Source organism: Lupinus angustifolius, chromosome LG13, assembly GCF_001865875.1.
Source record: "Lupinus angustifolius cultivar Tanjil chromosome LG13, LupAngTanjil_v1.0, whole genome shotgun sequence".
In the NCBI taxonomy this organism is placed as follows: domain Eukaryota; kingdom Viridiplantae; phylum Streptophyta; class Magnoliopsida; order Fabales; family Fabaceae; genus Lupinus; species Lupinus angustifolius.
This window is the reverse complement of record NC_032021.1, coordinates 16250515-16263504: the sequence shown is the minus strand read 5'-3', so window position 1 is coordinate 16263504 and position 12990 is coordinate 16250515. Positions and strand designations below refer to the sequence as shown.

The 12990-nt window shown below is 31.3% G+C and overlaps 2 protein-coding genes across 2 annotated transcripts; both read right to left on the bottom strand.

The window, feature by feature from the left end:
- Positions 297-4551, bottom strand: LOC109325080 (putative respiratory burst oxidase homolog protein H). The gene is made up of 14 exons (XM_019557228.1): positions 4161-4551; positions 3867-4032; positions 3670-3718; positions 3458-3571; positions 2576-3358; positions 2152-2247; positions 1958-2073; positions 1789-1891; positions 1520-1589; positions 1245-1429; positions 976-1125; positions 687-815; positions 526-604; positions 297-406 (listed from the first exon to the last, which is right to left on the bottom strand). The coding sequence occupies exons 1-14, from the start codon at positions 4549-4551 to the stop codon at positions 297-299; spliced, it is 2541 nt and encodes an 846-aa protein (XP_019412773.1).
- Positions 11764-12729, bottom strand: LOC109363345 (lectin-related protein-like). The gene has a single exon (XM_019609582.1). It carries the CDS (start codon positions 12695-12697, stop codon positions 11879-11881), a length of 819 nt encoding a protein of 272 aa, XP_019465127.1. The 5' UTR covers positions 12698-12729; the 3' UTR covers positions 11764-11878.

Genomic DNA, 12990 nt, shown 5'->3' with positions numbered 1-12990 from the left:
GTTGAATTTCGAACAAATATCGAGTTTGTTTGATTGAAAATCCTAATAAGAATATAATGTGAGAACATGTTTTTGATTAACAAAAGAATATTCCTTTTAACTTGTGATAAGCTATATTTTATATATCATAAGCTTTTTGGTAGATTGATGAAATTTGAACATAAAAAAAGACCAATGGAATTTTATTATGTTTTCTGCATATGAAATTTTTGGTAGAGATCATGAAAACAAAGGATAAAGAGAGAGAAAAAGGACTAGTATTAAAATGAAATGATGATGGTAAATTGATTGCTCCTTCAGAAGTTTTCCTTGTGAAAATGAAAGCTTGTGGATGATTTTAGGCTTAAATCTTCACAATAAGTCTTCAATTTTTTTGCAAGAGAAGGATTTCCACAATAGAACACACCTGCATCCACATCAACAACAAAAATAACATAGATTATTTTCATTTATTTCATGGAAATTTTATATTTTCTTATGCTAAATTTCATTTGTAATTTCACAAAGCACCAAAATTTTCTATACCTATCTCAGAATTTTGATGTGTGCTTGATAATTCAGCCAAGACCTTTTTCCAGTCAGGTCTAGAAAAATGAGTTCTTATCTGCCATATAATGAGACATCACAAAAATGTAAGAACAATGCAATAGAACTATAAAAGTGTCTAATGTGTAGTAAATTAATACCCTGCTTTCAGAAACTGCATCAACTCCATTCTTAGCATATTGCAGCTTCTGAATCGCGGAAATAAGCGCCGACCGTGCATCGCCTTCTTCATAAACACTAGTCAAGTGGTTATGCATGTCTATAATACCCTGCATCATTTAGACCATCCATAAGTTTAATATAAAGGTACATATTATGTATGGGTATGCATCGATGAAGTACCGGATACGTGAAGGTTATTGAAGTATCGATGCTTTACAGGAGGTAACAAAATAAGGAAAAAATGACGAGTTTAGTCCTCAATCTTACATCTTGGTCATTTTCTGCAATATCATCCATGACACCTTTGAACCATTCAAATGAAGTTTGCTCTTTTGTTACCCAATAAAAATATGCTCTTTGAAGACCTCTCTTACCAGATTCTGCAATATCATCTGAGTGATTGTTTTGTAAAGAGTCCTGCACATTTTTTTGATGTTCTATGCTATGTTAATCCCATAGATAAGTAATTGCAGGTGAAATATAAGCATGCGTCCACCCGAAATGCGTATAAGATTAGATTAATGTTGTGACATTACATGTTGAGGGCTTCCAATCTTCATGTGGTTCAAGAGATCTTTGAGAATACTGATCATCGGCGTGGCCCCGATTCCAAGGCCTATTAGCAAGAGGACATCGTACTTCTTATAGTCTTGTGCCGGGGCTCCATAGGGTCCTTTGATCATGATCTTTGGATATCTAAAGCAAGAAAGTGAAAAACAAAGTCAATATATATTTATCATTTTTGAAAGTTAAGAACCAAGAGTTTCTATTCACCTTGTTTGAGAAGAAAGATCAAGGTTTGGACTTGAATTTGAATGTACTTTAGTTTCCTTCCTCAAAAGGGATCCCCTTCTTGTCTGTGTAGTCTGAGTCACACAAGCCTGCATATCTAAGCTTAGTACAACAAATCTGAACAACTTTCGTGACAACGTTACATTTTTCAAGTACTTTGCTTGTTCCAAAAATCGAAGTTGCCTGAAAGTTATTGAACATTTTGTTCATATAACTTTTTTTCGATTCGTTACCCTTCAATTAATTGGATATATAGTTTCGACTTTATAGTTCACAGATAAACATCACCTGCGCAAATCTGTTTCTAAGCTCTTTAGTCCAGTCGCCCGACGCTTTTATATGGACACTCAAGTAGTCATCATCCGGTGCGGAGGTGATCGAGAAAGGGTGCCTGTAACAAGAGTAAATTTGAGTATCCGATATTCCTAGCCAAGTTTGGAATGGTTATTAGTATTACCATTCAAAACCGGATATGTCTGCACACTTCACAAAAATGTACATTCCACTTCTATACTTGAATCCTGAGGGTTTGGTCATGTATAGTGCTAGAACATCTTCTGTGTATACTACTGCCTGAAATTTCCAATTTGTAAAATCATTTTTCTTGTTTTAGCATGCAAAACAAGGTAGAGGAAGTAGTCGATAACATACCTTAATGACGGATGCTTGGTGATCTTTACCCCGAAAGAATGGATGAATTCTCTCGATAGCATAGAGTGCGACCGGAACTACAAAGTACATCCAAGTCTGCATAGAAAAAGATGCTTTTGATGAATTTGTGAACATTTTAAGAATGCCATAATATAGCACTTAACATGGAGCATAAGGGCTGAATTCTAAGTGTATAACAATTGAGGGGTGAGGAAAGTTCAATGATACATGTGATGCACAATATGAAGAAGTGGCAGAATCAGAATATAGGTTTGCAGAAAATGAACTAGGACTAGATATAATCAAATTGAAAAAAAATGTATAAATGTGTATGTAGCATTGTTCATATGAATATATAAGTCCATATGGTAAAATATATAATGGTTAGTTAGTGGAATAATAAAAATGTTAGAGCTCGACGTACCGTCTTCTTTCGCCACTCCTTGGTGAGAAATAGAAAGTATCCATGTACGATAAGGAGTATGTAAACCACGATGAGCAAATGATGTGAATACCAAAAGGCATTGAAACCGGCCAAATGATGCAACGGAGACGGTAACTTGATAACACTTCTGAAATACTGTGTTGCCAGAGTGAAGCTGAAGGCCATGATCAAGACCATAACAATTCCAGTTATACCAACAACAGTTGCAACAACGCCGAGGTAAGTAGGCTGATTATAGTCAAAATCTGGTCCGAGTATCGTCAAGAACTTTTGTTTCGGGCAAGACGCTATCCTTGGAAAATCACAAGTCATATGCATCACTACATGAATAAGAGTTCCAATAACTATAGCTGGTGCAATCAACTTGTGAAATTTTATATTGTCATCGAAAGGGAGGATTCGGCCGAGGAATGATTCTCTTAGCATTGTTAGAGTTCTTCTGCACATAGTAAGGACAATGAGAGCCATGTTGAACTTTAGAGTCTCAGCAGCACCCTTTGCAAAGCAGACACAATAACCCATGACTTCAAAAGCTCCTTTTTCTTTGTATTGCTTAAACTTCCAAATGAAAAGCACCAAATTTATGGCCAACCAAAATGTGATAACCCATACTTTTTTCCCATTATCCTCTATAAATTTTGAGGCTCTAGAGACAAATTTGATAATAGGGGTTCTATACTTTCTCGGTACCGTAGCTCCAGTCGAAGTCGTACCATCTTCAGAACTCGTCATTTCTCTTAGCAGAGTTTCTAGTTGCCACAGCTGTTCGAAAATTAAAACGAGGACGATACATAAGATCGGGGGTTTTAATTATATAAACACCAAATTGGAAAATTAATAACAATTTTGTATACATCTAACCTCTATATATCCTTTGTGATCAGGGTCAAGCTCTTCCATGATCAAAGATGCATATTCAGCAGCATGCTGATTGAGGTTGCCTAGTTTATTCGCCGAGGCGCTCGACACTATAACCTTTTACACAATGACATAAGATGTTTTATATAATGGAAGAGTAAGAAAGATGAAAGGGTAAAACAATGAATTTACTTAGTCTCACTCTCAGTCCTTACCTCCTCAACCTCTTCTCTTGATAACCTACCATCACCATTCTTGTCACACCTGAAGATAAACAAGCTAATTAATTTCCATTCAATATGCATTAATGTATTGTTTATGTTGTATTCTTCCCTTTTCTGACACATGTCGAACGCTACGAAATATAGCGATTAAGAGACGCATACGAAGAGAGAAAGTGTATGTTCTTTACATGTCAAAGAATAGTTGGAATCTAGATTCAAGGTCTTTGTTACTCATATCCTCCCAGAATACTCTAACTTGATCCAGAGTTGCCCCATTTGCAACCGAAATGTTCCTTCGCCTCGCCAAGGCCTCAAATAGTTCCTCAGCGAAATCCTTTGATTCGGCTCCCATACCTATGCAACAGAAGTTTTGATTCATCATATATAGACTTATCATAAACAAAACAACTGAACATATCAGAAACAATAACTTAGATTGCAAGAAACCCAATATTAACATGAAAGGTAATAAGATAATCTACCAACACAGATTCCAAATTTTTCTTTTGAGATCTTCCCATCAATAGCATGTTGGACAAAGCACTTCTCGATAGACTTCCACGCATCGCCTTTTTTTCCAGCGACTGTTCGATCGAGAAAGTGTAAACCCTTAAGCCCTCTATCTGCTGCTCCTGATTGCAGCCTCTCCATTTTGATGCAGTGTCCTTGAGAAGTACCATTCCTGCTCCTGACATTGCTAATACTCTTGTTCAAAGCAGCATCACTAGGAACTTTCACTACCATGCTTTCTTCAAGGGGTGGCCCATCATTCTTGTTATTTCTAGACACATGATCCTCAACAATGGGATCAATGTCAATGCTCTCAGGAATCCATATTGATGAATCATCATGGCCTGGTTTTTCTGATGACATCAATGAAGAAGATTGTTACACAAAATGTTAATACCGGGTTGAGGGTGGTGCATGTGACACCGAATCACAATTAAATGGCCGCATTGGGCTACTGCCTAATATCATTGGTGATAGGACCATATCAAATTAAAAAAAATAGTTATAAAAGATTCACACCGCAACGACTATGATGATCACAATCACATTAACCACAATCTTACTGCAATTCGAAGCATCGGTTAGAAGGAAAGCCAGAATGGTCAAAGTGAGATTTGAGACCACTATGGTGTTTCAAATTGCACTCTACAACTATGACACAAGATTACTCTGGGACAGGGTTTGGGATAGCAGAACTTTGTCTCTCAACTAGTAAGAAGACTAATTTAATATGAAGTTACTAGGGTAAAGATTTATATATACTCAGGGTATATCTATCAGTACTATTTTTGAATACATGTACCATTTCCTCTATAAATTTATGAGTGTAATATGTACGCGACAATGTAAAAGTCAACAATGATTAAAAATGAATAGTAGATAGTACAGTAACAAGTATAAAACTATTCGGTGTATATATACTTTTCTCAATTTATATTTGATATTAGTTCTAAAAATGAAACTACTAACCTTGTACCTCACCCATGCTTCTATGAGAAGTGGCAATGTGAGAGAATAACTCTCTTACACTTAAATCAGCTTTGGTTGCCAATGTGTTGGAGTTGATTCTATTACATATCTCAAAGTGTTACATAAATATAAGTGGTGATTTGTGTTAATAATAACATTTTTTTATTCTTTGATACATTATAGTATTATACTATATTATGGTTGTTGTCTTGTTACATTCCAATGTGTGAAAAGGAATATAGTATGGGGTTGAATTGATAAGAAGATATATTTTCTAATGTGCACGTTGTTGAAACATGATATTAAGAGTATATAAACAATTGGTTATTTGTATTAGGATAATGCTAAATTACACTTAGACAATTTCGTGAGTTGTGCACAAATGATCTTAGCCGGATACTTAGGAGAAATCATTACTAAAATAATTTACAAGAATAAAGAATTTCATAAATATAAGTTATCTTCATCAGCCACTAAAATTATGATATATGTTTAATTATTTTTTACAAAAATATTTCTAAACAAAAATATTTTTTACAAGGAGATATATTATTCTCAACAATTTATTATGGAAGAAGGATAGGGAGTCTTATTTTTGTCTTACTTCCAAGAATAAAAATATTATCTTATTATAAATAAAGATGTTATCTTATTATAAATATTATTTATCGGTAACTAAAATTATAATATGTGTCATATTTTTTTACAAAATATTTCTAAATTTAAAAAAAAAGTATACATATCATGATTTTAGTGGGTGAAAAATATAATTTATTTCCTAATAAGAGAAAATATTTTATTATCTAAATTTTATTATGGAAGAAGGATGAGGAATCTTATTTTTGTCTTGCTTTCAAGAATAAAAATATTATCTTATTACAAATAAAAGGTTAAAAGTGTGTTATTATTTGATTACATTTTCCTCAATAGTACATACTTATTCTTGATTGTGCACTGCCTTTCAAAATAAAGTAATGAGAAATATAAATAAATAAAATACTACCTTCGACATAGGTTGCTTTTGATATATTCATTTTTCTATTTCTGTAGGATGATTTTCAAATTTCTAAATACGTTAATTCATGAAGTTAACCAAATACCTCAGCAAAAAAAAGAGAAAATGAGTAAGTCATTATAATAAATGGCAATTTTGTAAAAATATATGTATTTGTTGATATCTATACTATATAGCAGTGTTGTGAGAACCGGACCGTACTAGGCGGTCCGACCGGTTGACCACTGACTGGACTTGAAAACGATTTTGGTTTGTAGTTTTAACCGAATGAGAGTTTGACCATTTTGAATCGGGAAAATTTTGATTTGACTGTGTTAAATGCGATTAAACTGAAATAACATGAGAAGTAAACTAAACGATTTACTTAAAATTAAAAAATGGAACACTATCATAATCTTTTGGTTTACTTCGGTCCAAAAATATTGAGAGATGTTATTTCAATATAATTATACATAATTATTAATTATATAAAATTTCACATTTATATATAATTATATATTTATTGGTAAAAAATACTAATTATATATAAAATCATCCGGCCTGACTGGAAAATTTAATTGTTTAAATCGATTAAACCTGATACGAAGCCTCTTCCAGTTTGACATCCGGTTCAAGTTTCACAACATTACTATATAGTGAAACATGTTGTAACTATTACTACGGTATAATTTCACTTTCCTATTATACCCCTTAATCTTTTTCATTCTACAAAAAAGTCATAATAAAACAAAATGTTATAAAATAAAATATCTCCACTAAAAAAATATAATATAGAGTATACTCCATACAAAAAATATATTTTAATTCTTCAAAACAAAATATATAAAACTTGAATACTTGACATTATAAAAGTATTATATACACTTAGCACATCAACTATCACTTATTTGTATTATTTTTTTAAAGAATCAGTAAAGATTAAACCTCATACATCATTAGTACATACATTTTTTCTTTAAAACTAAATGCATTAACTAACATCCTTAATTCTTGTGAAAGAAACCAGAAGAATCATATAAAAAAAATGAAATGGAGTAAATTTTTATTGAAAAGTCATTTTGAATCAAAGTATTTAATAAAATTTTATATTTTTTCAACTTCCATCATTTATATTTTACAAATAAAAAATTAAAACATAGTGGGGAAAGTGCCCTACTAAGGATCCGGTGGTTCTGTGCTGGGAAAGCTGAATTGAAAATTAGTAAAGGTTTGAATATATGGAACTGAAGATTTGGGAATCATCACTTTGTGTTAATTTAATGACAATAAGAGAAAAATTTGTGTAAAGATATATATAATACGTTATATATAAAGATAAATATATTTATGTTTTTTGGTGTTATTATTTAAAATTAAATTTTAATTGTAATTAAATTTTTAATGTATTATTTAAATTTATTTGTTGTTTCTTCGTATATCTTTATACAAGTCTTTCTAAACAAAACAAATGAATGAAGTTGATTAATATTCCATTATTGATCTCAACGTGCTACATAAATATAAGTGATGAGTTGTGTTAACAATAACATTTTTTATTTCTTTATCTATTATTATATTATGGTTGTTGTCTTGTTACATTGCAATGTGTGAAAAGGAATGTAGTTTTGGATATTTTCCTTTTTGCTAATTGACTCGTGCCTAAGTAGTCAACTCTTTGTATATTAGACTATATAATTCATCCATGTACAGAAAAAGGACTATATAGTTGATATCATTTCACTATTCTATATCCACATTCTTTTTGTGATTATTTTTAATCATTGTTTAAAACATTGTTATTGGAGAAACTTTCTAATAGACAACTTAGTATAGAAATAACCAATTATGTCGTAAACAAATAAAGAGTAAAGTTATCGTATCGGTAACTATTTGCTAAATTATAACATTTCAACTAACAATTATTATACTAATTATCTGTCAAAATGGTTTATGGTTGATGACACTAAAATAGGCAAATGAGATTGTAATACTTTGATACAAGGTGTTAGGATTGAATTTCTACTTGCCATCACTATAGATACAATTTAGTAACACAAATTTAATTATAGTAATCATTCTTCCACACAAATGACTTTAAATGACTAAAATGTGTTATCTTAGTCGAATTAGTAGTTTATGCAATAAAGCTCTATGTTTAATAACTTTACACACAGAGTGAAAAAGTATGACTCATAAAATCATACTTTTATGTCTAGTAGTCTACGCATGTGATATTGAGTAAAATGCAACACCTCAATTATATCAACCATTAATGTCTTGGTCTATGCTAATAACTAGGGATGACAATTAAAACCGAACCTGTGAGTACCCGTCCAAACTCAACCCGAATTTGACGGGGAAACCCATTGTGATTGGATTCGGGTAAAACCCGATCCCAAATTTCGGGGTCAAATTTGGTACATTTGATACTCTACCCCGCATTCGCCCCAAACCTATTAGATATCGTGCATTTCATATGATTTCATTTCATTTATCATAATGGAGCAAGGGGTTCAAGAGTGCCTTATGATTTCATTATTACAATGCAGTAAATTATGATTTCATTATTGTAAAAGTTAATACAGACCGTGAGGGACCTTATTTAACTTTGGATTTGATTTTGTCTATCAATTTATTTCTTAACACCAGAAAACAAGTTATATATGGAGTTGGGCACATGCAGTGTTTTATAAACACACAACTACAATGATTCATGAATTCTGTTCGTCTTTATGCAATGTACAATGTACTGTGCATTTCCTTGGGGAAATAAAACATCCATATATTCCCAATGACACTTTTTACAATTCAACATTGAAGCAGAACTAATTTTTTGGGTTCCACATCGGGTTCTGGTTACCCGAAACCCGACGGGGTTCGGGATGGTATTGTAAATTTCAACTCTATTGAGTTCGGATTCGGGTTTTAGATTTCGAGTTCGGGGTTGAGTAAGCATAAACTCGATACTGATCCACCCCGTTGTCATTCTTACTAATAGCTTATTAAAGTAGCTCTATCTCAAGCAAATAAATTAATAAGGTAAAGATATATGAACCATTAAACATATATATATATATATATATATAGTACTCTATGTTAATTGTTATACCAAATGATGAATTATACAAAGTCACAATCATGCAAGGATTTTTCTAAGCATTTCATTCACAAAGTATGCAATAAGATGATCAAACTTAAAGTAAGCATTAAGCACATATATAACTCATAGCTAACTCTTCAGCTAGCAAGGTTCAACCTTTCAACACACCACCTCGCTCTAAGCGTAACATCTGCGCTAAGTGCACCTCCCATTTGCGATAAGTGCAGGCCTTACGCTTAGCATATAAGAAACCATAGCTAATTGATTTTACTCTTGTTCAAATATGCCCATCATACGATTTGCGCTTGGTGCAGTTCTGCTGCCATTGAGCGCAGGTGTCAATTGTTGTCTAATCCACTCAGCCTAATTCGTGCACTGAGGTTGGTTGACAGTTGTCCAGAAACTTAGCTTTTAAACCCACACAAACACCTCAATGATGATATTTGGTCATTTAACTAGCCTTTATCGCGTAAAAGCATAAAACTGTTTTTTGGGTTCATTAATGAGTTAAAGTGCCACAAAATAAGTGGATATTTTATAATGATTTTGGCACTTAATAAAACATTAGGCTGATGATTAATTATTACAAAGAAGGTATTAAAAGAGTGTAGGTAAAAAATGATAGGTGGATATCATGATTGAAAAGGAATAACTTGCACATATATGGAGAAAGAAAGAACATAATTGTTGTATGTCAAAAATGGAAGAAACTATGCATTGGTATTTCACCCCTCTTTTATACCTATTATCCAGTTTCTACTATATTTCCATATGATATTCAGTTAAATTTGTTCTTGCTTCTTGCATTCTTGGTGATTTCTCCTTCTCTTCAAAGTTTATAAAATTTGAGCAATAAGTTTAATCTCCTTATAATACTAAATTTATATTGAGAAATTATTACATGTCTCTCTCTTTATGTCGCTCTTTCTAGGACTCAACCCATTAGGAGAGTAACAATTGATACAAAATCCTATAACACTAATAAAGTTTAGCGTAAATAAATTTATTATGTTCAAATACAACAATTTTATTCTAATCAAAAGATTAAAAAAAGTTTCGAGGTTTGAATGATTAAGGATCATAAGCAAACACCTCAATTAGTACAACTAATAAAATAAAGCGAGAAAATAAAACTTATTACACCTTGATTCAAGGCTATATATCATAAATTCATTGATAGAAACTACTCCTTGCATAGTGCAAGATAAATCTTTCTCATGATTTTAGTGGGACAGAACAAAAGATGGAAAATGAGTTCTCTTTGAATGATTTTCATTTTTTTTAGAACAATACATTAGTTAGGTTTAAAATATCATGCATCTTCTACTCCTTAAGAAATAATTATTAATCTGTATAATAATCTCCAAGTTTAATCTTTCCATTTAAAAAAATCATATAAGTAAATATTGAGTTTTAGTATTTACACATCAACTTTTGAACATTGCATTTGCCACACACTTTTAGCAATAGGTGAGCAACATATCAAAATTATATGTTCTAACATTGGGTTAGTTTTTTCTTATTAGGTTGAACCACATCCAATCCAACCAAAATCCAATCAACTTTGATTTAAAATTTGGATTTGTACTATTTTTAATCAATTCAACCCGATTACTAATATTTTTTTTAAAAATATTTTACTAATTGGTTAATATTTTGTAGCATTTAGTTCTTGGTACAGTTGGTGGTTTATACACAAGAAATAACTATTTTGTTCCTTACAAATTTTGTCTACTAATTTAGTCTCTGAAAATTTATAAAACCTAAGATATTTTTCATAAAAATCAAATGTAGGATAAATAAGTATTTTTAGCATCTTTTATGGTATGACATAGACTATTTTGGCTACAAATACCGATTTTTTAATACTAATATGATTTTTTTAATATTTCAAAGATGAAAGTGTTATGATAAAAAAGTAAAATTAGAATCATAGCCCGTCTTTGTTATTTGACAAGAAGCAAGCAAAAAAGTAAAATTTCAAAATCCAACCCTTTTAACAATGAATTGGAATAGATTGGATTCAATACCTAAAAATGACTCTAAGGATCAATATTTGTTGTACTAAAATAGAGTATTACTTCATGTAGCATTTATTTTTATTGGTTAAAATTTAATAATAAATTATTTTCTTAACCGATCAAAAAAAGTGACACACTGTGAGATTTATTTCTCTCCCCTAATTCCATCTCAACACAACTCAGATTAATTTTTGGATCGAGTCTGACACATCCAAACTTAATTTGCTCAACCCTACTTTTAACTTGATCTGTCATTTACTTAATTTTTTATTACTTTTTTAATCCTCATGAAACACCATCCACATAATATCCCTTTAAAGTTTTCCATCTAAACAAACTTTAAGCATTTCTAAGAAGCACCATCCCAAACATCGCGAATCTTAAGCCCTTATAAAATCCAAAGAAGCTATTATCTTTCTGTTTTAACATATATTAATATTGGATGCAATATCATTAAAGAAATAATTTTTTTTTCATAGGTAGATACATGTATATAACCATTATTTCAGCTCAAGTTTATTTAGTTTGCATAAACTATAGTCCACCAAATCATACAAAGTAATAACATGCAATAATATTATGCTTCATATATTTTCCACACCAAGCTTAGTTCTTGGATTTGAATGTTGAACTGAAAGACCACTGAAGGATATTATTTGTTTCAACAAGTGCTCCTGTTGCACCAGAAAATCCAACTCTAGCAAACTCTGGAAGAATTGTCTTCAAATCAACAGAAGCAGTAACAACAATACTTGTTTTATCAGAAGGATAAGTTAGGGTTGCAGTTAAAGTTTTATTTGAAGCTACATAGTTTATGATAACATTAGCTACTTCACCATTCCTCCAACCCCATGACACAGTTTGAATTGAAGCAATAGTGTTCACATCAATACCAACATGTTGAAAACTTGGGTCCCAATTATTACCAGTGTATGTGTCAAACTCAACAGCAACAATTTGGTTTGAAGTGTTCAAAGTTTGTTCATTAAAAATTCCAAGAAACCCACCATTTCCTATTGAATTTGGAGGGATTTGAGAATCAGTTGGTGCAAGAAAGAAAGCTAAACCATCAGCAGGTTGGTTTGTATCAGGTGAACTCACAATGAATGAAAAAGAAGTAGAAAAACTTGCTACTTTGCTACTTTTTGAGTCCCAAATATGAATAGGTTTAGAATATAGTACTCTACCCACAGAATTTTGGGTTGGTTGATTATTTTCTACTTTGGTAAGTTGTAATGCACCAGTTGATGAAACTGAAGCATCACCTTGGAAGATCAAATCTGTTTCATTTGAGATGAACTTGTTGATGGTAAAGGAAATTTGATTTGAGGATGAGTTCACCTTGTTGAGTAGTATGAGGAAGAAAGTTATGAAGGTTGGAAGAAAGAATTGAGTTAGTTTTGTGTTGGAAGTAGTCATAGCCATGGCTTAATTGGATAAGACTTTGATGCATAATGAGGAAAGCATACTCATGTATTTATACTAGTAATAATAGCACCCATAATAATAATAATAATAATAATAATAATAATAATAATAATAAAGAAAAAAAATATGCATATATAAGAGTTTTATATATTATCGGTTCATCATTTGATTATTTATTTTTAATCATTATTAAATCTTGAAAAAAAATAATATAAATCAATGGTGTGTAATATAGTGATTATATATAAATTTTTACACTGATAATATATATATTACACTAATAATAATAA